This window comes from Macaca thibetana, chromosome 1, assembly GCF_024542745.1.
Source record: "Macaca thibetana thibetana isolate TM-01 chromosome 1, ASM2454274v1, whole genome shotgun sequence".
Lineage (NCBI taxonomy): Eukaryota > Metazoa > Chordata > Mammalia > Primates > Cercopithecidae > Macaca > Macaca thibetana.
The window spans coordinates 127,226,714-127,254,379 of NC_065578.1; the positions used below are offsets into that span (position 1 = coordinate 127,226,714).

Here is a 27,666-nt window from a genome sequence, read left to right on the forward strand (position 1 = left end):
GTGAATCATGTACTTAAATATATTTATCTAGTAGCCCAGAGGTTAGCAATAAGTTATAATTATAGAATAACAATGGCAGCGACACTGCGAAGTCAGTGTGGGAAGATCTGATTGAATTAAATACAGAAATGACGTTGCTGCCAGAGTTGATACAAGGAAAGAAGATAAGCACAGGATTCAAGAAAACCAGAAACTGAGTTCTTACCCAATGCTGTCAGACCCTCTTCCCTCCCCACAAATAAATAAATAAATAAAAATAGTGCTGGCTCTCATGGCAAAGGCTAGGCTGCAGCCTTTAGAGCAAGACAGGATGAATAAATACTAGAACAATTTGGGTATTTTTTTATGATTAATACCTACAATTCCTTTTTCATTTTGCTTAGGTATTTGAAGCATCAAGGTTGCATATACCAGTAAGAGACTGCTTTTATCTGTCTGTCAAATCTGTGAATTGTCCACTCCGAAGAGGTTGAAATTATGCCACAGTAAACTCCTTCATGTTGGATCTTTCTCTGAGAATTCACTGAGATGTTATGAATAGACTGAGCTTAGCATCTCTTTTTTTTTTTTTTTGAGATGGAGTCTCACTCAGTTGCCCAGGCTGGAGTGCAGTGGCGCGATCTCGGCTCACTGCAACCTCTGCCTCCCGGGTTGAAGCAATTCTCCTGCCTCAGCCTTCCAAGTACCTGGGACTACAGGCACGTGCCACTACGCTTGGCTAATTTTTTTTTTTTTTTTTTTGTAGAAACGGGGTTTCACCGTGTTAGCCAGGAAGGTCTCATCTCCTGACCTCGTGATCTATCTGCCTCAGCCTCCCAAAGTGCTGGCATTACAGGTGTGAGCCACCGTGCCCGGCCAAGAGTTTCTAAGGATCATGTCTGATCTGAGAGTATTTCTTTTTTTTTTTTTTTTTTTTGACAGAGTCTTGCTCTGTTGCCCAGTCTGGAGTACAGTGGCAGGATCTTGGCTCACTGTAACTTCCACCTCCCAGATTCAAGTGATTCTCCTGTCTCAGCCTCCTGAGTAGCTGGGATTACAGGTGCGCACCACCACGCCCTGCTAATTTTTGTATTTTTTGTAGAGACAGGGCTTCACCATGTTGGTCAGGCTGGTCTCGAACTCCTGACCTTGTGATCCACCTGCCTCGGCCTCCCAAAGTGCTGGGATTACAGGCGTGAGCCACCGTGCCCAGTTGTTTAGCATCTTCTTGACCAATGAGCCACTCCAGCTGGACACAATGGGCCATTTGGAGAGGACAGAGGGCAGGCCAGGCATCCCCAGGGGAAGAAAGGTGGGGTTCTCTTGGGAGCAGTTCAAAGTCAGCTCAAACCAGAGCAGGCCAAGGATGCACACATCCAGTTTCGTTTCAATTAAGGTTATGTAAAAGAACCTTCAGAAGTTCTAGTCCTGCCAGCTTTGAAAATCTTCTCTCTGTAAGAACCATCCCTCCTGTGTTGTTTATTTCCTTGAGAAAAGATATTAGATATTAAAGGGACATTTCAACAGATTTAAGTGTTCTCAGAAAAAGGAGATGTTATTCAATTAAAAAGCTACCTTACATTCATGGATGAGCAATAAATATTTGTTGATTTGATTTTCAGTCCTACTTTTCAAGAAGTAAGTGGAATTGAGGAGGATGTTAGGGAATCATTTTTGAAAGATTAAAATTAGCAACCACAGTCTCATCTTCTACAATTATATTGCAGAAAAATTGTTTATTTTCCTGGCATACAAAGGAGCTGGCTTTCCTCAGCTTTATTTTCCTTTAGCGTCTGATTTACTTGGTGAAAAATGGAGAGGACAAAGGAATAACACCAAATACAAAGAATATACTTGGCTTCAAAAAGAAAACCAGAATAAACAGAGAAACTGCTAATGTCTCTACTCTTGGTAAACAGCTTATGAGAAGGCTTTGGAGGCAGAACAGCTCCCTGCCCTCACTCCAGCATGTAGTTTCAATTCAGTGAAACCTCAGTAAATTGCTTCAGGAAAATAGATGCAAGTGGATTTGCATTTGGGTGTTTCAATAACTTGAGTAATTTCCTCAATACTGAGCATGACTTTTGCACCCATTATTAGAGGGGGCTGAAAGAGAGTGGCCAAGTGGCAGAGTTCCCGGCAGGCCTTACTGTGGTAACAGCCTTCAATCACTGCCATCGTGATGTGACAAATCATGGCTTTTTTTGGTGCAGCTGATAGCTCAGGGCCGTGATGTACCAAGTACGAACACTTGAATGTCAACAACATAAGAATATTTGCCTGTACCAGTTCCTTTTAACATCTGTGAAGGCTCTTTACAAAATCCAATAAATGTAATCAAAGACCAAACCATCAAACACCATAAATAATTCTGCTGAGAAACTGGACAGGCCTTGGCCACTGCACACTCTCCCACTGCCTTCCCCGAGAGCTCACTCGCAGCTCCCTCTGTCATTCTCTCTCTCTCTCTCTCTTTTTGTTCTTCCTTCCTGCCTTTGTCTCTATTTCTAACACATTGTTGCTGCGATGCAACATTAATCACTGAATATTTTCTGTAGCTTTCAAAAACCCAAAGCAACATTTGGTTGCTCATGGGTTCCTTAACCTACTTTAGTCCTAAATGAAAAAGACTATGGAGGCCAAGACACGGACACAGGGTTTTAACTCTGCCTCGTCTCAGAAAGAGGACAGTCTTGCAGGAAATCATCTTACTCACCTTCCTTCAGGCTGTAGTTCTAAAGAATTTTCCATAAAAGCTGTCCTTGAATAAACAACTCCTGCCTTGCCCATTTGGCCTGCTGTTATTCTGGAAGGCTTGTATCTGTCTCTTCTAAATGGGCCTTTTCGTCTCTGACATTTCAGTGGGGTATCCAACTTTCAGCAGCAAATTGGTCTACCCATTCCTGCATATTTTCAGATTTTCATCTTCCATAACTACTTTCGTAATGGTTCAAGTGAGAAACGTTACCCGGAAAACCCAAAAGGGAAAAATTGGATGATGACGTTTTGATGAACAATTTTATTTAGGAATGTGGGCTCTACTAGAATGATTCCTTTTTTTTTTTTTTTTTTTTTTTTTGAGATGGAGTCTTGCTCTGTCGCCCAGGCTGGAGTGCAGTGGTATGATCTCGGCTCACTGCAACCTCCACTTCCTGGGTTCAAGTGATTCTCCTGCCTCAGCCTCCTGAGTAGCTGGGACTACAGGTGCCTGCCACCATGCCCAGCTAATGTTTGTATTTTTAGTAGAGACGGCATTTCACCATGTTGGCCAGGATGGTCTCAATCTCTTGACCTCGTGATCTACCTGCCTCAGCCTCCCAAAGTGCTGGGATTACAGGCGTGAGCTGCTGCGCCTGGCCTAGAATGATTCTTTAAATGATTTTTTTTAAAGGATTAGACTTAGGTACATTTTCAATATACTTTTATAGTTTTAGGTACATTTTCAATATAGTTTTGCCCTTCCTAATGAGAATCCTGAAAATATTTGAGCATAAACAAAAAACATTGCCTCATACTGGCTGATTTTCATCAGGCAAAGGGCAGGTTATACCATTGTAGGCTATTAATTAAATTACCAGGAAAATTATTTGGCTGCCTGAACCATGCACAGCGATCGAACAGAAGGCAGGAACCCATCGTGTGAAGATGCTGTTTCCATTTTGTGTCTGGGGCTCCCTCAAACATGCCCTTTAAAAGCCTGGTGCAAACCCATACGACATGACCATTTTCTTTCTCTCTTTCTTTCTTTTCTCTCTTTCTCTCACTTCCTTTCTGTCTTTCTTCCTTTCTTTTTGAGATGGAATCTCACTCTGTTATCCAGGCTGGAGTTCAGTGGTGCAATCTTGGCTCACTGCAACCTCCGCCTCCTGGGTTCAAGCAATTCTCTTGCCTCAGCCTCCTGAGTAGCTGGGACTACAGGCACCCGCCACCATGTCCAGCTAATTTTTTTGTAGTTTTAGTAGAGATGGGGTTTCAGCGTGTTAGCCAGGATGGTCTTGATCTCCTGACCTTGTGATCGACCCACCTCGGCCTCCTAAAGTGCTGGGATTACAGGCGTGAGCACCTGGCGGACCATTTGCTTTCTCATTGGCTTCCACTGTGGTGTTAAGTCCCCCATAAGACATGGCTGTGTAGCATCTTACCCGCTTGGTGAGCTGAGTGTCCATCATGAAGTTATGAACGTGCTTCTCTGCTTTGGTGAGTTCCAGCTTTCGGGCCACCACGGCCACTACAAGGGCAGTGCAGCCTGCACCCTGTGGGGGGACATCAAGAGGACCAGAGGGGAAAGAACACATTATTAAGAGGCAAGACGAGAGACTCAACACGCCTGGCGCCCACAGGGGTAGTTTCCTGGGAGTGGAGTGGGAACTCGAGCTCTCTGGCTGGTCATGACCAAGCCACAAAATCTGTCGAAATCTGTCAGGACTCTGATGTCCTGACCCACAGAGAGGTCGGCAGTGCCCCTTGGGTTGTGCTCTGCAGCTGACTTCTGGGAGGCTGAGCTAGCCAGTTTCAATGGAGAAGGATGCTGGGTGGTGCTGAGACTTTGGGGGGTTTAACCAACAGATAAGCACCTGGCCACCTGACAAGCTGTGTAGCGGAAGACAGAGGAGCCAGCACACACGGGCCCTCTCTCCCTCAGGCAGGTCTCCATCCCACTGCCAGCTCTAGACCAGCGGGCCCGGGAGGAAGGCAGGCAGGACATCAGCTGGGTGCAGATGGAACACCTGTCAGTGGCTGAGAGTGTTCCTGAAAACAATCTAATGAAGAGCCAATACCTTTCCCCAGGGCTTGTTTCACAGAGGGTACCCAGGTTGGCACGAACACATGCACTCAGTGACTGTGCTTGCTCTGCGGTTGGGCTTTTTCACCTGAGGGTTTACGCTATGACTCAGCACAAGGAATCGGTTCCTTCCTGCCTTCACCAGGAGGCTCATGAATTCACCACCATGCAGAGATTTTAAACACAACACCACTTCTGCTAGATCAAAACCAGGATTTTAAGTGAGCCCGCAGCAGACCCTTGGGATTTTCCGGAACAGCGATCCTAGTCTGCTCGGTAGGTCCATGCCAGGGGAGCCCGGGAAAGGGTGGGCAAGGAAGCAGGCTCTGCTGAGCCCCAAGAATGGTGAGACTCACTTTTTCTGTCCTAATCTTCTGGGTGCATGCTTGACTGTCTGGGAAATAAGCAGGGAATTCCCTGCACATTCCAACATTCTCCCGACACATTTTAAAATCATCTTCGCTGGGCTTCTTGGTTGGCTTGTGAGCACAGGGGGACGTCGAAGACTCACTACTCCCCTGGCTCTTTGGCAGGCAGCCGGAATCAGCCCCCTCCTTCTGCGAGCGGACTCTCATCAGAGACCATCGCCCTCTACCTGCACGCTGTGCCCTGCGCTGCCCTGACCACCACTCATGGAAAGAGATGATGAACTTACTAAAGCCAACAACTGAATCCTAGATGTCAAACAGTAATTCTAGTTGCTACAGAACCCAGTCTAGCAGATGAGGTCCCAGACTGGAAGGAATCTGTCAGTAACATTTTTGGCTCATCAGGTCTTACAAAATGTGTGAGAAGCAGAAAAGAATGTTTTTCAAAGGTACTATAATCTATAACCAACTTGGAAGGAATGCATATGGGTGGATCCATTCCCTACTCTCTCTTTTAGAATCTCTTTCTCTCTTTATCCCACAGGCTGACAAAGGCTAGCCTGTGTGAAGTTTCGATGTGGTTGAAGTTCACAATGCTTTCTCCTCGTTTCCCACAAGGGTCCCCATTAAAACAATCTAGTGTTTCTCAGTACATTGGTTGGCCTTTTCACAAAGTGAAAAGAACCAAGTCTGTGTGAACTTTCCTTTTCTGACCTCATTTTCCTCTTTTGTTCAAGGACGGCTGTGTTTTTTCAGCTTCTGTGACTTACAGGAGACTCTGTGCCCAGTTTTCAAAGGATCTGGGCAGTTGCACAGCCTGGTCTGTAGCTGTAATCAATCTAGCCAGGCCTCCAAAAGCAAAAAATAGCTTAAAAGAAGCCATCCTAGAGGGAAGATGTGTGCTCCCTTCCCCTCGACCGGACAGAGTGTCATCCCTCTCCTTTATATGGAGTTCCAAAAGTACTTTGGGCTGAAAGCCTAAAAAGAGGGCTATATCATAGCATTAAAAATGGAACATCAGATGGAGAGGGTTCTCCCCAGGCTCCATTCTCCCTCCTCTTGCTGGGCCCAAGCAAAACTCTACTTAAATCATCCCTGAAAGCTGAGGTCCAATGGGCCTGAAGAGGGAGCTTCCCTGCACCATGCTACTTTGAGAATGTAATCACAACAATCAATCATCCACCATTCCAAATTTCCAGGGTCTAGATGGGGTGTTTCACAGCTCCTGCCATGGCCCGCACTTTAACTGGCTGAATGCAGGGGGCTTTTAATTAGAAACTACAGTGTTTTATCTAAGGAACCATCTGTCTCACACGAGGAAGATAAATTTCTCTCTGGAGGCAGGACAGTGGACTAGATGGCACTTCCCAGTTTCTTTCAACATAAAGATGTCATGACTCCCTTGTGAGTACCTCTGTAGAGGATGCTGCATTCTTAACCCTTAATTCCAACTTAAATGGATGCTCTCAGCTTCATTTTTCCATTGACTGGATGTAATTGGGGCAGTCACCAGTAATGACACCTAACCTGGATTAAGAGGCAACCTCATAAAGATGGGGCCAGACATCAGCAGCCTTCAGAAAGTCGTGGAGGAATGCTGAAGCCTAGACTGCAGAGCCTCTGCAGACTGTGCGGCGTGTGGAGAGGGAAAATGAAGAAGGGAGAGAAGACAATGGGAACATGAGAGAAGAGGAGGGGAGGGGAGGGAAGGAGAGAGGAGAGAGAAGAGAAGAGAAGGGGAGGGGAGGGGAGGGAAGGGAAGGGAAGGGAAGGGAAGGGAAGGGAAGGGAAGGGAAAGGAAGGGAAGGAAAGGGAAGGAGAGGGGAGAAGAGAAGGAAGGTGGCTGCAGGGAGAGGTCAAGCTGGGCAGAGAATGAGATGGGGAACAAGTTGTGTTGCATCCTAAACAGCAAGGGTCAGGGGGGTAAAGAGAGAAGGAGGAGGCTGAGGAATAAGAAAAAATGATGGGCTGATGGGATTGAGAGAGGAAGGAAGAACAAGGAGCCTAAGGCTTGAGCCAGAAGTCAATGGTCCATTTTGGCCCTTTAGAGGACATGAAGGAAGTGCCAAGGGATCCCACCCTGCTGTGTCCATCTTCAATTGGTATAAGACTCGCCTGTCCCCTGGGTCCCCTTTGGGATGCTGGGCCCTTTCACTTAGGTGAGTTAATAGTCTGACAGGCCACAGGGGCAGCCTGGCAGTGCTGTGTCACGTGGCAGTGATGCAGGTTAGTTTTAAGAGACACATCGCTGAGGGCCTGGCTAACCGTGGAATCTTGGAAATGGCTGGTGGGCAGAGGGGGTGTGTGAGGAGGGAGGAAGCAGGACGGGAAAGGGTAAACAGCTGCTGCTATGACTTCCCTGGGGTCAGACTCGGGGGAAGAGCCATGACTCAGCCTTTTGCTTTCAGATATGCCAAGTCCTGAACCACAGGGGACAAAACTAGAGTCCCTGGATCTGCGCTGTCCGACTTCCAGTTCTGTGGGGAGAGGGGAGGAGATGGGGTCTACTTCTGATGAGCTGGAACTTCCCAAGGCACGTGGGCGAGCAGGGAGCACCGAGTGCACAGAGGGAGGGTGGCTGGGACGGGGTGAACACGCCTAACTCTAGAGATTCGGACCCAAATCGGGACCGAGACTCCTCCACACCGGTCCTCCCACCTCTTGTTTTCAAGAAACATTTTCCAGCTGGAAAACCTTAGAAGCTGGAAAAACAAGTATCCCAAGGGGAAAAGTATGAGGTGTTCTTAACTAAAGAAGCATAAAATAAAATAAAACACAAATGAAAGTGACAAATGGAGGAGGGAAGCCTGGAGGATTTACAGTTGGATTCTGTTTCTGCAACAGATTCCATGCAACAACTAAAATAACATCAATTGGTTTGAAACCAAGGTGTTTCGGGAGAAGCTCATCTTCTAAAACTGACATTAAGCAGATGTCTTGCTGAGCCCTCTTTTTGCCTCCTCCCAAAATGACTCAATTTGTGCTACCTTTTACTTCATCATCACTTTCCCTTGGCAGTTCAGACACATCTCTCATGAGGCCACTGGGGAAAAGCTCAGCGTCCCCGCAGACATTGGAAGCTTTTGCCTGTTTGTCCATAACTCATGAAGGGTCTACAGAGTGAGTCCAGCTTTAGAAAGAGGCTAGATTGAAACAAAGTTATGCCAAGCAGCCTTGAGGGGCTCTGGGGTCTTCCAGATGCCTGCAGAACCAGAAGGTCAGCATTGCACATATTTTACGTTGCATTGTCATTTCCAATTCTGGATACTAAATATTGACAGCTTTCTCTCTACTGTGTTGTCACTGTGATCATGAAAAATCCTTATGGAAAGATGCTGGACTTTAATGTAGCTGCTTTTGTGGGTGAAATCTCTCAAACACACCAGGTCTGTGCCAGCCACGGCAAGTTGTTCAGACAATTATATACCCTGCTTAATGGCTGATAATTACATCGTTACTGGGATTGCCAAGAGAAAACAATGATTAAGACTATTTACAGGCCACACACACACACACACACACACACACACAAATCCTTCCTTTCCCTTCCCAAGCAGGCCTTGCCTTGGCCTTCATGGTGTCCATGGTAACCAAACAGGAAGCCCTACCTTTAGTAAAGGCACTTGCAATAATAATTGGGAGCTATACATAGTGTTGGGAGGTTGGGAGGAGGAGGGGAAAGGATCCTCAGCAAAGTGAAACCCTGGCTAGGAGTGACTCAGCTAGAAAAATCACATTTGCTAGAAAAATGCCACCAGGGTTCCTCACTGTGGCTGACCCCAGAGTGAGGCGACTGACTTTAATTTGGGTGAAAAACACTGACAATGAATAGAGGAAACCTCCCTGTTCCCGTATATAGAAAGGTATATATTTATGCACAGGGTTTTGTACAAAAAGAGATGAAAGGCCTGGGCTGTATTTTTCATATGGAAGGTGGGGATTGGATTGGGTCCTCCTCATCCATTTGTTCTTTCCACTTTGATCACACCTCAATCCACAGGGAACGGAACACTCCCTCTGGGGGAGCGCTGCAGAGCCAGACAGCAAAAGGGGGTGCTGAAAGACAAGCAGCCCCCGGACCCCAAGGAGAGGCAGGGGTCGGGCAAGGGTCTCGCCTGTTCCGCTCAGCTGTGCCAGAGTAGAGCCAGGAGATGCGAAGTCCAGGAACCAGGAAGCCGGGTCCTTAGGGTGCTGCTTCTTGGATGGGGCACAGCTATGTGCTGAGAGGGAGAAAGTCTGGTATTTTAAAATAACAGAGGCTCCCCGCAGGGCCCATCCATCTATTAGCAACCCTGTTCTGTACCAGCCCTGGCTGACAGCTGGTTCTGAGGCACAAAGCCCACACCCCAGGAGTGGCTCTAAGAAGGAAAGCTTTGGCCTTTGGTGGCATTTCATTCTTTTCTGGTAAGAAGCATCTTTCCCTGGTTTCCTCATGACAGTTGGTGCTATGCCAAGACAAGCTCCTACTAACCGATGGAAGATATTTGTTCTAAAGCCTTGCACTTACCCATGATTTATCACAACCCCAGCGCTAAGCTTTTTGTCATTAGCTGCTGTCGTAGGACCTGCTTGCTAATAGGGACCTGCCCTGGACTGGAGTCAGAAAGGAGGAGAGAGCCTGGCCCCTCTTGCTCAGCAGGCCGACTGCCCCAAGCCTTGGTCTGACTGTCTGGTCCACCAATATCAGCCCCAGGAAACCAACGAGGCAGACTGGGGTGGGGAGTGTGGGCAGCCCCCAGACCTGCGGCCCTCCCTTTCCACTGCAGAAAGCGGTCACTGCCCTTCCTGAAAGAGGGTCTTCATCTCTCTGGGAGCAATGGGGGTGACGAATGGAATCTGAGGGATCACTGCAAGGAAGGATTTTCACAAAGGTGTGAGGGGGGCTGTGGAGCGGGGGTTGTCCTTGGGAGGGCTGCAGTCTCCAGCCATGGAGACCCAAAGCCACGCCACCAATGGCCTGTCCACTTCTCACCCCGCCACCTCCCCCAGCACTACCCAGGCTTAGATGTGCTTTCCTCTTTCAGCCTCAGTTTCCGCCTCTGAAAAAAGTGTCCAACCCTGCTCTGACACTGTTCTAGGATTCCAGGACGAAGGCCAAAGAGCAGTAGCTGCCTGTCCTGGGCCTGAAGTGCAACAAGACCAAGGGAACACTTCACTAATTTGCAACTGAAGGACACTGAGGACACCACCAACACTGACCGGTGTGTGACCGCTTCTCGTTTTCAAAGCACTTGAACATAAATCATTGCATTTGGTCCTGGCACAAGTGGGGAGGGCAGGGCAAGCCCTCCATCTCTACTTTCCCTGGAAGATGCTCAGGCCCAATAGGCAGAGTGCCTGGCCCAGGGTCCACAGTGAGCAGAAACTCAGACCCCACATCCCTCTCATAAGGCACACTGTGGTGGCCATGTGACAGGTGAGAGCGTGTGCCTCTGCGAGAGTGTCGAGTGTGGGTCGTAGGGCACTGGGCAAGAGAGATACACCTTGAAAGGGCACAGCACACCTGCTGGGCACCTGGGGATGGGATCACAGCCTTGCCGAATGCCAGTCCTGCAAAGCACTTGGCACTTAAAGCCCAGCCCCACCATAGGCAGAAGTGGAAGCAGAAGCCTGGGAAAGGCAAGAGCCAGCCCAGAGCCACATGGCCAGCCCCGTCCAGGACACAGGTCCCAAAAGCCAACTCAGTGCTCTTTCCCCAGTCCCTGCTTCTGTGAGTTCCAGCTAAACATGATCAGAAATGGTGCCAAGGTCTGTGGGACCAAGGGAACAGGAAGGAGGACAATAAACTGCAAGCCCCAATGCTCACTGGAGGTGAGCAAACTGGGGGGCTGCACAGCAGTGCAGTGGGCATCAGAGCATCAGGCCAGGACCAGCTTCACCCAGCTGATTTTGAGGGAGCTGTGAATAGACCATTAACTGCCAGGAGTCCAGGTCTCATTCTTACCTTAGAAAAGTCAACTGAAAAGTGAGAAACCATTGCAAATTTCCCACCTGCCTTTTTATGTATAGGGGACACACACGCAGGTTGGTTAACTAACAGCCGCCCCCCACGCTGTGGCTAGGAAGGCCCCTATGTGCTTGCAAGAAAGAGTTCTGCTCTTTGCCACATTTTGAGGGTAGGGAATGGGCAGAGGCGGGTACTCACCATAATGCCAGTAAGGAGACAGACACCTTTCCCACAGTATGTGTGGGGCACCATGTCCCCATAACCAATGGAAAGGAATGTGATGGAGATGAGCCACATGGCACCCAGAAAGTTACTAGTTACGTCCTGCTGGTCATGGTACCTGCCGAGGGGAAGACAGGAGTTAGTTGATGAACAGCCATTCCCGGGAGTAAGGGCTGTGGGCAAACCTAGAGGGGGGAAGGAAATGAGATATTTGGCTGAGGAAGAGGCAGCAGTGACAGTGGCTCACACAGATCTCTTTAGGCTACTGAAGGGGCTGCGACTGTGCCCACCCAGGTCCCACCTGCAGCCCCCCATCCCGTTGGCCTCCTGCCATGAGCTTGGTCCCAGAGATAAAATGTTTTGTCATGATTTGCACCTCATTGTAGACACCCTTTTAGTGTTGGTAAGATAGCTTTGGATGAAATCATGCAGTAATAAAATTCAAATTTTCCCTTCCAAGCCGACAGTCTAAATGTATGTGGATGTGATTAATCTGAAATCACAAGCTCCTGAACAGGGAAAATGTCAAAAAAAATTATCAAACATACTCAGCGATTTCCTCTAAGAAAGTTGAAGCATTTCAAAGACTGGTATCTCCCGGGGGGTCTAGAGGGAAGCTGTGGTGGCTGGGGCTCTCGTGGAGCTATCTCTAGAGGGGGCTCTGGGGTGTCCACAGAGACCTGCCTTTCTGAGTCTGACAGGGACTTGTACTTGCCCCGCCCTGAGACGAACCAGCTGGAAACATCAGCACCATTTCCTCTCCGGATGCCTATTCCACCTCATCCCCTTCCTCCCTCCCTTCAACCCCAACATCAAGGCCTGCTGCATGCCAGGCTCTGTGCCAAGTACTGAAATACAGAAATGAACACCATACAGCCCCTGCCCTCAGAGACTCAGCCCAGGAGAGGGGTTTGTCAAGGAGGCAGGCATCTGCAGAGGGGTGCAATCAGGGGGTGGACAAGGTGCCCTGGGGATAGAGGCAGAGGGCAATGACCTTGACCCAAACACATGAGGGTCCACAGAGGTGCCACAGAAGAGCAAGGCTTGCATTTTCCAGGCAGGCCCAGAGGAATGGGTGCTCTGGGCAGAAGACCCTAATGAAAGCCCAGGGCTTATACAAAGTGCAGCAAGGGAGCTGGTTGCAGGCTGGGTGGCAGGGCTGGTGAAGGTGGATCCTCTTCCAAACCGTTCTCTAATGGGATCAGCCTGAACAACACACAATAGACTCTTCATTTTATAATGTAGGGCTTCACTTCTTGATAAAATCTCCTCTTAGCCACTTGGAGGCCACTGGACGGGCAAGCTAAAAACAAAGGGCCAGGGAGACCAAACCAACTAGGTTGGCTAGAGTAGAAAGTCATTTAGGAAACTGAATCTATGGAAGTCAGTTACCATCAGGGCTTCCATGAGTTAATGAACACAATGTGCCGGGACAGGCCTAGCACAAGGAGGCCCCTAGAAGGATTCGCTGCCATCATCAGGGATCTCCACGCCCCCACAGGGTCTGTGCCCAGCGAGTGATAGGCAAACGCTGCTTTTCCTTCCCTTGCCACCTTAAGTGAGGCGTGCAGGGCAGGCTGCATGTATAGGTGCATCGAGAGATGGGCCTGGAAGGAGGCAGGAGTTCAGCCAGTCAGAAAGGAGACAGGGCCATCAAGTCAGGGAGCAGCAAGAGCACAGTATGATGGATACTGTGCATGTATTGAGCACCTGCTGTGTGGCTGGCACTTTGTACGCGAACATTCTAATCTCACAACAGCCTTTAAAGTATTTCCCAGGTAAGCAGCAGGAGGCACAGAGACACTGGGTGACTTGCCCAAGGACACACAGGAAGCAAAGCCCATGCTCCTTTCACTGTTTCACTCAATATCAGAGGCAAAAGCGACTGGCATGTGTCTTGGGGATAATGAGGAAGCTTCGGTGAGAGGAGATCGCCTGGGCTCTAGTAGCAGGTGACCAGGGGGCTTCAGAGACCAGGGGTCAGATTTAGGAAGGCCTGGAATTCTGGGATAAGCAGCTTGGATTTTGCCTTAGAGGCCTTAGAAGAGACTCTGGGTTCTTGAGCACAGGAATGACAAGATGACACAGCTTGCTGGGAAGAGTGGTCTGCGGGTGGCGAGCAGGGTATTTGAAGAGACAGGACACAGAGGTGGGGTGGCCAGGCAAGAAACAGGTGTGCAAAGCTGGGACAGAGACGCAGGCCACAGCCTTTCTCACCCACCAGAGCCTGGCCCCAGCAGATCCCTGTGAGCACATCAGTGGTGGGCTCTCCAGCCCACTTGAGCCCTTGGCCAGCAACTGGGGACCCAGCGGGTGGCATGGCATTAGCCTTTTTGTGGCTGTCTGCACAAGGACATAGGTGTCTGGTACTTCTGGGGACATCTGAAGGAAAGATACCCCCTCCCCAAAGCTCTGCTGATGAGATGGCCTTGCCTGCCCTCTCCATCTGCTACACTTGCTCCCCAGGGATGCTCTGTTACCACCCTGAGGGCCCCTGGCTGGCTGCATGGGCCTCATGTCCCCTGGCGGGGCCTGCCTTTGCTCCCCTGGCTATCTTTGAGTAGCACAGGCTGGTGGCTCCCAACTCGGATTCCCGGGATTCATCTACCCCTGACTGTGGCCCAGCGTGGCAGCCCCTCCCAGCTCTGCTGTGGCCTTCGACAGACAGCTGCCTCCCTGCCTGCTCGCTCTGCCCGCTAGGCCTTCAGGTCAATGCAACCCCTCCCCTCCCAGCAGGCTGCTCTCTGGCTGGAGGGATGGCGGCAGACGCTGACCCTCAGACCCTGTGCTGAGACAGTGGTGAAAACATCAGACTTTAGCTTTTCTAAAGCAAGACTTCAGTGACTGTGGGAGGGGACACAGAAGGGAGAAGACGTAAAGGCAGCTCCATGCCACAAGCCGGCAACACATAAATGTAGTAGAGTCACAGCCAGGGTCCTCAGTTCTTCCAAAAAACATTTTCTGGAAGACAAGTCTTGGGTAAGGTCTGAGGAAGCGTGGTTGAGGCAGTTTAGCAGTGAGGAGTTGAGCTGAGCCAGTGATCTTGGGCTGGGCTGGGCTTGCCTGGCTTGGAGCTCCAGCTCCAACATTTAGTAGCTCCATGGCTGTGGGCAAGTGACGTACCCTCTCTGTCACTCAATTTCCTTATCCGCTGATGGGAGGATTAAGTAAAATAACCCACAAGCAATACCAGCACAGTGGCTGGCCCAAAGTAAGTGCTCACTAAATGTCGGCCATTATCGTTGCTGAGAGGGCGCAGGTGTTATCAGTCTGAGAAACAACAGACAGAAAAATACAGGGGCATGGATTTACATGTGCAGTGGAGTGGTGAGGCATTCATGAAGATGTCTTGAAGTTTAGGCTGGAGAACTATTTGATACAGATACAAAATAAATCAACTGTAAGTTCTTGGACAAAGAAAGGACATGAGACACTTGGTATCTGAAAATTCTTCTACATGCAAGACTGACTACAGAGGTCAGACCCCAGATAAGGAACGCTGCTAGAAGCTTTGCAGGTGTCCAGGGAGAAGCAATGGAGAGCCTTGAATACCTAACTATGAAGTTAGGGTTTAATCTGTAGCCCATGCTCTGTCACATCATGGGTTTTGTTGTGCACACGGGTCTCCACAGTCCTCTTTTCCCTGCAAACCCTGAGGATTAAATTCGTGCTCCCTGGCTGTTTGACTGCCCTTAGGATCATGGAGCATCCTATTCATATGTGGGAGGATGCCAAGGTAAAGAGATTAGAGACCAAAGTGGAATTACATATAAATTATATTCTTGTGGGTTTCTTTTTTCATTCACCGTAATAAATTTCTGTGGGTGCTAACTGTGTGTGCTGAGCAGAGGAGATGAAGGTCTTGAGAGTGTCCTTCGTTGTTTGTCAGCCTTCAGTGATCGCTCCTCTGGTGGGGGCTACAGAAGATGCTGAGATGAATTGGACATGCACCCTGCTCTCCAGTGGCTTGGAGCATCGTCATGGAGATAAGACATGCATGTAACTCACCAAGCAGGAAGTGATGAGCCAGAAGGCTGGGCTGGTGATTCAGGACTGTGGGAGTAGAGAGGAGGGAGAAAAGGTTTCTAAACCTATTCACAATTTTAGAGCGGTTTACACATGTCACAAATTCACATACTAATCTCGTGCTATTTTTTGCAATCGAAAATTGGGGGGCAGGGATAGCTCCATGTTTTTCTTTAAAGGCTGAGGAGGAAAAGATACAATTTTTCTTTGAGCTCAAGGGTAGTTATTACAGTTACTGATTTATCTTTCAGGGTGTGGACTATGGATTTTTTTTTCACCTCTTAACATGAAATAAATGAGAGATACAAATGACTATATGACTTGGCAAAGATGGTAGAGACGTATGTCTACTTTTGCTCCCTCAAATCCCTTACAGCTCAAAATTGTTAGTCCCCTACTTTTAAAAATAAACAGGCAACCAGGAATCCCCAGACAGCCAGGAGTCTCTAACATTAAAGACACAGATCAAACCAGTCAATTAAACAAACAAAAAGAAGGAACTCTGGATCAAATACAGACCATTCACAGAGAGAACTCTTGAAAGAAAAACCCTATAATTAACGTAAGAGAGATAAAATAAGATACTAGACCCACGAGACAAGAATGGAATGCTGTATGAAAAAAGTCTTCCTAGAGGGGCTAGAAGATAAATCGAGGAAGTCTCCCAAAAAGCAGAAAAAGACAAAGAATGAAAATGAAAGAAAATATGAAGTTGGGCATTGTGGTGCGTGCCTGTATCCCCCAGCTGCTTGGAGGCTGAGGCCGGAGAATTGCTTGTGCCCAGGAGGTTGAGGCTGCAGTGAGCTAAGATTGCGCCCCTGCACTCCAGGCTGGGGATACAGCGAGACCCCCCACCATCTGTTAAAAGGAGAGAAAGGGAAAGAAAATATGAGAAAATCAGTGAATCAGTCTCCCAATTCAAATAGTAGGAGTTACAGAAAGAAACAACTGGGGGGAAAAGAAGGAGAGAAGTAATTATTTTAAAAATCATTCAAAAATAAAAATCCCCAGAACTTAAGGGCATGAGTTTCTAGAGCAAAGGCTCACTGTCCCCAGCACAGCAGATGAAAATAGATGCACACCAAGGCACATTATTGTGAAATTTCAGAACACCAGGGGAAAGGAGACAATCCCACAGAGCTTTAGGGGTTTTGAGGGAAGGTATAAAAGAGGCCAGATACGAAGAACCAGAAATTACAACAGCTTTGGACTTTTTGACAGCAACACTGGAAGCTAGAAGGCCATGGAATAAAGCCTTCAAAATTCTGGAGGAAAATTATTTCCAAATCAGAATTCCAAACCAGAGACCAGAAATCTGAATCGGCCAAAGTATGAGTTCAGTCTGAGGGTGGAAGGAAGACATTTTCAGATATGCAAGGTTGTCACGGGTTTGCCTCCCAGGCACCCTCTCTCAGGAAGCCACAGGAGGTATGCTTCACCAAAACAAAGAAGTAAACCAAGGAGGAAGACAAGGGATAAAGGCAATGAGCTCAGGGTGATGGTACTGGGAGGTCCCTGTAGGACAGGTGCACACCAGGCGCGGAGGACAACCCGTCCAGGTTGGAGCAGGTCGAGAGGCTCTGGGAGACACTTCCAAGGAGATGAAATTGATAGAAAATCTAATGTGCCTGAACATCCTGAAGAGAGATTTAGACAACTGCCAGGGTTTGCACTTGATTTAATGACAAATACATAGAAAACTAAGCAAACGCACAGACATGATCATTAACAACTCCACGAAAAATGAAAAGTTCCGCAGGAAGGGAAAAGTTATATTTTACTACAAGGCGGCTCAACTATGAATAGAGTCAAATTAGTGTTGACTGACTAATGTAAACACTGATTACTGCTTTAACCAAAATTATGATATAATTATAAAAGGAAGATGAAGGGTGAGGAAGAGTTGGAGAAGAGGAAAGGGAGCTGAATTTTCATCTCTCAGAGTGGGAAGGGAATAGGTAATACCTAAACAAACCAAAGCATCAGAGGATAGCAATACACACATATTACTCACAGACATGGAGGCAAATACTAAAACTAATTAGCAAAAGGAGGTAAAAGTAGCTGCCTCTGGAGAAGGGTAAATGGGAAGAGCTGGTGGAAGACAGCAAATACCACAGAAGGACTGACTCTGCAGTGTATGCACATGTAACTTTGATCATATCAACAGAAAACCAAACCAAAGAGAAAAAAAACAAAACTACACGCAACATTAAATGACATTAAGAAACACAAAAAGAAAATAAGCACCATGAACTCACCATCCAACTCCAATCTGTGGAATCTACTTGTGTGTTCTCTCCATTCTCAGCGCTCCCCACCCCCAGGATCATCATTACCCTAAATGTCATGTTTATCATTTCCTCTTTTTCTTCATAGTGCTTCCACATAGGTAGGATTGCCTAAGCAATATGTAATTTCATTTGTCCTATTTCTGACCTTCATAAGGATGAAATCATACTACAAGAGTATGGTAGGAAGCTTCTCAAACGGCCTCGATATCCCCCCTCCTCTTGAGGTCTTCACACACTTTTGCAATCCTTTCCTTTTGAGTGTGGGCTGGACCCAGTAACTGGTTTTTAACACATAGAGTGTGGCAGAAGTGATAGACTTTCATTTCTGAAGTTAGGTTATGGTACGATCATGGTTTTTGTCTTGGGTGATCTCTCACTAGTTCTCTTTTGGATTGCTCTCCCTGGGAGAAGCCACTGGCCATGTCGTGGAGGCAATCCCGTGGAGTGCCACATGGCAAGGGACACAGCCTGCCAATCACCACATGAGTAGCTTAGAAGCAGGTGCTCTTTAAGTGAATCCTTGAGGTGAGATGATAGCCCTGGCTGACAGCCTGACAATCTCATGAGAGACCTTGAGCCAGAGGTACCCATTTAAGCTGCACCTGAATTCCTGACCCACAGCAACTGTGAGATAGTAAATGTCTGTTGTTTTTAGCTGCTAAATTTTGGAGCAAGTTGTTATGCAGCAACAGATAATTAATACAGTGAACCCTTCTATGAATTGCTTCCTTTCTGTTCAACATATATATTATACTGACATATGTGGCTATAGGGTATTTTTATTCCTGTATTGTATTTCATCGTATGAATATGCCATGATTTATTTATTCATTCATCTATTGATGGACATTGGGATAGCTTACAGGTTTTTCCTCTAATCAGAAATACTGCTACAAACATTGTTTTTATTGACTTATTGTTATTATGTTTTTAGAGACAGGGTCTTGCTCTGTTGCCCAGGCTGGACTGCAGTGGCACAATCATAGCTCACTGTAGCCTCGAACTCTGAGGCTCAAGAGATTCTCCTGCCTCGAATTCCTGAAATGTTGGGATTACAGCTATGAGCCACCTCACCCAGCCCAAACATTCTTAATCATAGCTCCTGGTACACTGCATAAGAGTTTCTCTAGGACACATACCTAAGACTGGGTTTGCTGGTTTGTAGGATATGTACATATTTTACTTCATTAGAAAATGCCAAGTTGTTTTCTAAGATGCCAGTGCCAATTAGGCTTCCACCAGTGGTGGAGAAGAATTCCTGTTGCTCCATATCCTCATTAACACTTGCCATGATCTGACTTTAGTCTTCGCCAAACTCGTGGGTGAATCGGGATCTCATCGATATTTGACTTCACATTTCCATGATAAAAGCTTAAGTAGCCTTTCATATATTTCTGTGTCATTCATACTTTCTCTTCTGTGGCATGTCATTCATGACTTTTGTCCACTTTTCTATTGGCTTGTTTGTGTCTTGTTCTCATTTTAAAAGTTATATATTCTAGATAACAAGAATTTCATCAGTTTGTGTGTTGCAAATATCTACTTCCAGTGTGTGCCTTGCCTTTTTATTTTCTCTACGGTATTTTTGATGAATAGAAGTTTTAAATTTTACTGTAGGTGACTTTATCATCCTTTAATTTATAATTAGCAGTTATTTGGTTTCTGCAATAATGGTTCCCCCCCAAGATTGTAACATTTTTACATGTTTTAAAATGTCGCCTTTCTAAGTCTTTAATTTGCCTGGAATTGATTTTGCATATGGTGCGAAGCAGGGATACAACTTCATTTTTTTTCACATGGGTAAGCAATTATCTCAGTTTCACTTAATATGCAGACCATCCTTTCCCCCACTAGCTTTCAATGCTTCCTCTGTCTCATGAATTATATGTGGAAGTGGTACTATTTCTTGGTTCTCTATTCTGTTCCATTGGTCTATTTGTCTAACCCTGAAGTTATATTACAGTATTCTCTGTAGCCTTTCCTTGGTACATTCTCAGGGTCTAGCACATAATAGGTACTCACTAAAATGCTTGTGGGCTGAATAAGGCCTGCATGCTGCTTTTCCTGTCCCCCTACACAAGTGAGGCTTGCTTCAGTAATTCAGCGAATCATGTTAAAATGACTTCAGCTGTTCTCTTCGGCAGACTAAACCTTTGTCAAAGTGGCTGCCAAATTCCTTGAGCTTGGAGTCAGTTCTCACTATTAATAAGAACTCAGCTTCGTGACACTAGCTGTGATCTGTTACAGCACTAGGGTGACAGAAAATAAGCCAAAGTGAAATGACTGCCTCTTCTTCCTTCTTCTCCAAAAGAGTTTGAACACTTTTTAAAACCAGTTTTGCTAAAAAAATAAAATAAAATAAAATAAAAAGGATTATTTTCACATGGATCTACATGATATGATGGCTCTAGCCATTTGTCCTGGGTCTGATTTGTTGGAAATTTGCAGGCATTGAACCAGACCCTCTGCAGAACTCCAAAGCAGCCAAACGGACTGCTTTGTCCTTGCCTTCCAGTCAATCCTCAGAGCCACACAGTCAGACCTGCCCACTGAGCTGTGAACCCTGTGCTTGAGAATTTCTCCAATGAAGAAGCCAACAACACATACCTGGCTTGGCCCCCTGGTGGCCTCTGACCCCCACCGGTGCCTCCCTCCTCGGAACACGGCCCTCCTCTGGCGTCTGCAGCGGCTCACCGGCCTGCTTTCCTCCCACTTCGACTGTGCCTTCTTGGCTTCCTGCTCTGACTGCCGCTTCAGCGTTGCTGTGCTCCAAGCTTGCCTTGCACACACAGCTCTCTTGCTCCTGTCACCCCTGCCCTGTCCTCCCTGATGTCTTCTAACTGGCCCTTCAGGGCCCACTTCAAATCCCATCCTGACCCACCCAGCCAACCAGAGCTCTTTGCCTGTGTCTCACACACCACGTGGCATCAGCAGTATCTGCCTGCTGCCCGCACACCAGCTTGCGGAGAGGTCGCCTGGCTGGCTGGGGTCATGGCTGAACTCACAGGTTCCAGGGCCAGAACACCTGTTTGAATCCCGGCTTTGCACCTTAATGTCTACATGAACTTATCCTCAGTCTTCCTGCCTGTAAAAGAGGATAATACTTGTACCACCTCACAGAGAGTTACCGTGAGGGTTAAAGGAGCTGATATGTCTAAAATGATTAGAGCAGTGCCAGGCACATAGGTGCACTAAAAAAAAGTGCTATTTTCATCTTGTGTGTCTATGGTTAGCCTTGGCATAGCAGAAAGAACACAAGATCTGGAGCCCAGAGACTGCCTTTCATGCCAAATGGCTCTGTGACCTTCAGCAGATCACTCCACGGACTCGGGGCCTGCTGCTTCTCCGGGGAAGCAGAGTGTAATGATGCCGTCCTGCCTGCCTCACGAGGCTGTGGTGAGGAGTGAGTGTGCACGGGCTCCATCAGCCTTCAGCGAGTGATACAGACAGAGGCGTGTCACGGCCTCTGCAGGAGCCTCACACCTGGGGCTTCGTCCTAGCGACAAGGGCAGCCGCACGGAAAGAACAGGCAGCAGATGCTGCTGTGTAGGAAAACAGAAACTCCTCCCGGCTTCTCCTTTTAATCGTCGCTGTTCTTCTGGGTGGCTGCAGCCCCTTCTCTTCAAATGGTGACTCACAGCTTAAACCCCTTATCTCCATTAAATTCTGTCACCTCTGCTTTCAAAATATCTCCAGAATTGGAGCGCCTGTCATCCCTGGTCTGTGGCCACCCTGGACCAGCCCCACCCTCTCACCTGGACCAGCCCCGCCCCCTCACCTGGACCAACCCCGCCCTCTCACCTGGACCAGCCCCACCCCCTCACCTGGACCAACCCCGCCCTCTCACCTGCTCCAGCCCCGCCCTCTCACCTGGACCAACCCCGCCCTCTCACCTGGTCCAACCCCACCCTCTCACCTGGACCAACCCCGCCCTCTCACCTGGACCAACCCCGCCCTCTCACCTGCTCCAGCCCCACCATCTCACCTGGACCAGCCCCGCCCTCTCACCTGGACCAGCCCCTCCCTCTCACCTGGACCACTGCAGTAGTTGCCTCACTGGCCTTCCTGCTTCTGCCTGGGCGACCCTTGCCCCAAGCTAGTCCCGTTACAGCAGCCAGAGAGGCCCTCTAAAAAAAGTAAGACAAAAGTTCCTGTATCCCTCAGAAAAAAAGCCAAAGTCTCCTGGGGTCCCCAACCTGGGGGCCTCTCTGAGTCCATCTCACCTTCGCCCACTGGCCCTGCCACCTGGGGTTTCTGCAGCTCGTTCACCCAGCCAGCTTTACTCCTGCCTCAGAGCCCCTCACCTGCTGTTCTTTCCAGAGATGGCCCTGACTTACAATGGTGCCACTTTACAACAGTGCAAAAGCAATACACAGTCGGTGGAAAGTGTACCTCAAATTCTGAATGTTGATATTTTCCCAGGAATCTGTGATGCAACTCTCCCTCCCCATGCTGGGCAGCTCGCAGTTAACCAGGTGATCACCAGTACTCTACAAGGTCCTCTACAGGGCACTGTGCTGCCGGGTGATTTTGCTCAGCGGCAGGCTGACGTAAGCGTTCCCAGTACGTTTAAGGTAGGCTGGGCTAAGCTATGATGATCAGTAGGTTAGGTACATTCAGTGCATTTTCAACTTATTATATTTTCAACTTACTGTGGGTTTATTGTGAAGTAAGTCACGGGACATCTGTACTTAGAAGGCTCTTATCCCAGATAATTTCAGGCCTTTGCACAAATGTCAGCTTCTCAGTAAGGTGTTCCCCGCCCACCCTGTCTCCAAGTGCACTACTGCCCCACACCCACCAGGCCAGCTTTCACCGAGTCATTCTTCTCCACAGCACTTATCACCACCTGACATAATAGATATGTGGCCTATTTTTGTATTTATTGACTGTCAACCCCTATTAAAATATCAGGTTCATGGAGGAAAGGACTTTTTCTGTTTTGTTTACTGCTATATCCCTAGTGCTCAATAAATATTTGTCCAGTGAATGAATGAATGAATGGCCCCACTTCGTCTTTCTCACAAGCCAGTGGGACAAGACCAGCAGGATAAGAGCTGTTACCCGATTTTACAGTGAATCAATGCAAAGCTCCAGTGTGTAACTGACCTAACTAACTTCTCACAGCAACTAAGTGAAAAGACTGGGACTGAAATCTGTATTTTCTCGGCTGCCAAAAATGGCAGTTTCAGTGAGCTGGGCACAGGGTGGGGCATGGAGGCAGCACCTGTGTGCCTGGGCAGGGACCATTCCAGCTTGGCAAAGTACCCGCTCAGCCACTGCCAGTAGGTGATGGCCGGGAGGCTGTGTGTGTGACTGGCATTCGAAGCTATTAGAAGCCTGAATTAGAAGCTATTATGAAAGGAAAGAGATTTTCATGGAGTCCTGGGTTTTATTCCCATTCCCAGCTCTGCCTTTGTCCAGGTCCCCAGTATAATCAACTTCTAATTATCAAATACCCTCAGCATGCTAGGGCATGTGATTCCAGCTTTATGGAGAAAATGGGGTAAAATCACCATTTCTTAAGGGTATTATGAGCTCCTTTAGGAGCATTTCAGAAATGCTTGAGGTGTGTGAAAGAATCCCATTGAAATTCAAAGCAGCTGAGGAATAAATGGCTTAAGGTGACTTCAGGGCTATTACTGCTTGTGCCAGTTGGTGAATTCACATCAAGGCAAAAACAAAAAAAACAACAAAAAAAAACCAGTTCGTTCTTTTCTCAAAAACAATTTCCCTTATAAACATCTTAAAATATAAAATGAATGGCTTTGAAGACTCAGGGCTGATCACAAGACTATCGAACCACGTGCCCAGGACACCATATGCATATATAAAGTCACCCCTCCATCCACTTCACCTCTGTGTCCTATTTTTCAAGAATTGGCTTTGAATTTAGGAAAATAATGACGTTTTCCTCTACCAGGTAATTCAAGTTAACAGCCCTGGATCTTTCCAAGGCAACTCTAAATCTAGTCTTTTATTTCCAGCGCTAAGAACTAACAGCATGGTGCAAGGCCTCCAGTTATTTTTAAAAGGAGAGAAAACCAGCACCACCAGAGCACAACGGCTCCAACAAACAAATGCGACTTGCCGCCAAACAACCGCAGCTTGCTCTTGCTCTGTGAACACACGGGTTTGGTTGGTGTGGCTTTTTTTCACTGAGGTGGTGGCATCTCTGTCTCCATTAGTGGTTTTCTGTAGAAGCTTCTGAGCAACTCTGGAAGAGGTGGGACAGCTGGCTGGTGTCACACAGCTGGATGCAACCTCCGCGGGCCTGGGTGGGGAAGCTTCAACACCAGCATCGGCCAAGCTTTTCTTGGAGTGTGTTTCTCTTCTCTTGGGTCTCTTGGTCTTGCTCAACTTCTCCACCTTGCAAATGGATGCACCACTTGAGGGAAGCCAGCTGCCATTCCTTCCATGGTCCATTTTCTTCTTAGAGGGAAGCACTGTCAACCTCTTTGAATGGTTATTAAATTAAAAACCAGATGGCTCATCTGGCAAATCCTTCTGAGTCAGTTTCTCAATTTGCAATGTTTCCTTTCTTCTTATTAAAAAATATTTCCATGTTTCCTGATTTGGAAATGTTTAATAAAATGCATGAAAATAGAGAAAAACAATATGCTCGGAAGCAGCACTCTTCCCATGGGAAGCATGTCTTCCACGGTATTTGGAGGTGGCCTGGCAGAGAGGGCACGGGCGGAGAGTCCAACAGATGGGGATCTGGATCCCAGCCCTGCCACCTGTTAGCTGTGTGGCCTAGGGAAGGCGCTTACCTCTCTCTGTCTCGGGCTTCACTTCTGTAAAATGAAGCAGTAAAACCTTGTACAGGACCACGTGGATGATTACATGGATGAAAAACATAAAACTCTGCACAGTGCCTGGCACAAATTTTGGAACTTAGTAAATGAGTTCATTTGGTCAGCAATAGAAATGAGCCCCCTACTGTGTGCCTGGCTTGGTGCCTACTTGGGAACTTAAGAGTTCTAGAAAGGAGGCAGACACCAAAGAACACCAAGGCAAAAAAGGGCCGCATTACAACGGAGACAAGTGATGCCAAGTTGAGGCGGGGGGCCACTGCGCAGGGGACACAGAGCCATCTCAGAGGAGCAGGTATGGGCTGGGATGACAGTGCTGCGGGTGGAGTGGCAGGCTCAGGAGAAGGCTGAGGTGAGTTGGAGGGAGAAGCAGGGCGGGGAAGGAACTCTGAGCAACTTCTCAAAGTTGCCAGTGCTGGGGTTTAATAAGCAGAACCCCGTGAACTCACGGGCACAGCTGGCCTGCACCATTACCCTCACCCCAAACCCCTCCGTCTTCATCCTCCTCCTCTATTTTTCCTGCCTTTGCCCCTCTCTGTTCTTTCTTCTTCTCTCTCACGCTTCTTTTTCTTTTTTTCTCCTTTGAAGCACTGTCTCCACCTCCTTCTCGTCTCTCCTCTTGTTTTCCCTTTCACTCGTTCAGTGTCTCTCCCACCCGCCCCTGTGAGGACCCACAGAGGAAGCTCTGCCCTAGAGGGAAAGGGTTTCTGCCTCCAAGGAGCTGGTCATCCCTTGGGGACACCAGTCTTTGTTTGCTTCAGTTTGATTTTGCTTATTCAGCAAACTTGCATTTGGCACCCACTGGGTGGCCAGATACAGATGGCATCAAATGTCGCCAGGCGGAATCCTGTGCTGTGAAGTGGGGAGGGTAACATCTGGAGTAAGTGCATGGGTCCCCCCAACGTGGGACATCTCTGGAGGGAGGTAAACTAGGCTCAACTGATCCCCAACTCTGCTCATTACCTGCCATCTCCCTGCTGCCCAGGTCCCCTGCAACCCCGGCCCTCTTCATCCTGCACCTCCTATTTGTGGGCAGTCCCACCAGCTATCCATCCAGCCATACTAGGACACCAGGCACTGTTCCTGAGCTTCCTCCCCATCACTCCACATCCAGTGAGTCAGTCCGGTGGGCGCTGGCTCCTCCAGCTCTCTCAAAACTGCCCTTGCTCTCCATCCCAGCCACCACTGTCCCGGGCGGTGCGGGGAGAGCATCCTGTCACAGCTCTGTTACTACAGCAGTCTCCACAACTGGTGTCCCGTCTTCCCCTCAAATCCCCCTTCCACACTGCAGCCAGGGAGATCTTTCCGAAATTCCAGACCCTCCCCTGCTCCCAATCTACCAGTGGCTCCCCCTGGCCTAGGTGTGGGAAGAGAAGAGGGGACGTTCTCAGCCTCTGCGCAGCGACACACTGGGGTACACAAACAATCTCTCTGGGCCTTATAGTAGTTGAAGGATTGACATTTTGAACAATTTATTTTTTTGTTATGGCAGTTTCAAGGCTATCCTGTGATAATACCACTCTCGCTGTCTTGTACTCTGATTTGCTTTCTTCAGTGGAAAGGAAGGGCCAGGACTCCAGCTAGCCTGATGAAAATGATTTATAACCTAGGGCACACCCACAGCAGAAGTCGGGTGTCTGAATACCATCTCTCCTGCGTCGCTGGAATCAAAGAAACAAGTACATAAATAAGGTTGGAAACTGTCGGCTGATAGAGGAGTCATTCCAAAATCTTTAGGCTGGTGAAAAAGCCCCTGCCTGCGCCTGCAGCCTTGGGTGCACTGCGGCATCTTACGACACCCAGGCAAGCAACTGCTTATTCTCTCCTGCAATCCATGCTCCCCCATCTCTGAGCTTCGCTTATGCTGGCCCCTCTGCCTGGAGGCCCCTTAGGCCTAGGAAATCACCTCCTCCAGAAAGCCGTCCTGGATCAAGTGCCCTCCGTGGAGCCCCTTTTTCCCCATTCTCCCTTACTTCTTACCATGGGCTGTTGGCCATCTCCACCCCCAGCACCAGCCTCCATTGGTCAGTTGGTTTGTCGGTCAGCAGGTGCTGAGAAAGCTGGTCAGAGCTACTGAAGGAAGCTGTGAATGAATAAGAACTTAGGGGAAAGTGACATTTAAACCTGGTCTCATCTCACTCCCTGCTGCGGGCCTCTGCTTTCTGTTTAAAGCCATACTGGGTCTCTGCTTTCTCTCACGGTTGCTGTCTGTCTGTGGTTTTCATTCAGCTCCACCTGCCCGGGGCCCTCAGTCTGCCGCCCGTGTCTGCAAGCTTTCTCTCTCCTGGTTGAGCCTTTCCCGACATCTCCCATCAGTCACAGAGCATGACTCGGAAGCAAAGGGGCTTCACAGCTCTTCGTTTTTTATATACAGAGAGAAGAACAACAGTAGTTGGGATTCTTGCAAAATACTTCCTCAAAGATCTTAGAGATGATCTACTTCTCACTCATTTTATTTCTGGGGCTATCTCTGTGAGGTAGGTAGGACTCGATGCTCATCTTATTTGAAGAGATAAGAATAGTCCCTATCATTTCTCAAGTGCCAGTCACGTGCCATGTGGGCCAAAGCTTTATGTGCATTACTTAATTTAATCCTCAAAAAACAAGACTCATAACTGTCACTTCCCATTTTATTGAGTTGGAAAATTAGACCAGGTGCAATGGTTCATGCCTGTAATCCAAGCACTTTGAGAGGCTGAGACAGAAGGATCCCTTGAGCCCAGGAGTTCAAGACCAGACTGGGCAACAAGTGAGATGATGTCTCTACAAAAAATGAATAAAATTAGCAGGGCATAGTGGTATGTACCTATAGTCCCAGCTACTCTGGAGGTTGAGGTGGGAGGATCACTTGATTAATTACTAGATTAGGAAACTTGCACAAAATAAAACATCAATTGAGTGGCAGGGCCCGAGTGCGTGCTTGGACTTGCCTGCATCCACAGCCCTGTCTTTGACCATATTACACCTTGGAGGAAGTAGAGGCCTAAAAAGAGAGGGGAGATGAGTGGAGAGACTGCTGGGGATTCTCTCTTTCTCAGGTATCTGATCCTGGATCTGTGTTATAATGAGCCATGCTTCCCAGGACAGTAAGACAGAGCCAGGGCTGCCCTGTTCAGCAGCGTAGGTTGTACACTGTGCAACTCCCAGGAGTGCCAGTCACGAAGACTTCGATGTGAATGGCACCCCCTGGAGGGAAGTGCTGCATAGGCAGTGCTCCTGGCAAGAGCCCTAA

At 48.1% G+C, this 27,666-nt stretch overlaps 1 protein-coding gene across 4 annotated transcripts in view; it reads right to left on the bottom strand.

The window, feature by feature from the left end:
- The window catches only part of KCNN3 (potassium calcium-activated channel subfamily N member 3), a 169,456-nt gene that overhangs the window by 19,488 nt on the left and 122,302 nt on the right, over window positions 1-27,666 (bottom strand). For 2 of the 4 annotated variants that reach the window (XM_050753187.1, XM_050753197.1), the window contains exons 4-5: window positions 11,276-11,417; window positions 4,122-4,232 (exon numbers count right to left, since the gene is read on the bottom strand). In XM_050753187.1, the coding sequence (XP_050609144.1) occupies window positions 4,122-4,232; window positions 11,276-11,417 (253 nt within the window). Of the gene's footprint in view, window positions 1-4,121; window positions 4,233-11,275; window positions 11,418-15,307; window positions 15,353-20,226; window positions 20,491-27,666 lie in introns of those variants that run through there. The other 2 variants (XM_050753218.1, XM_050753207.1) reach the window with 2 other exon arrangements.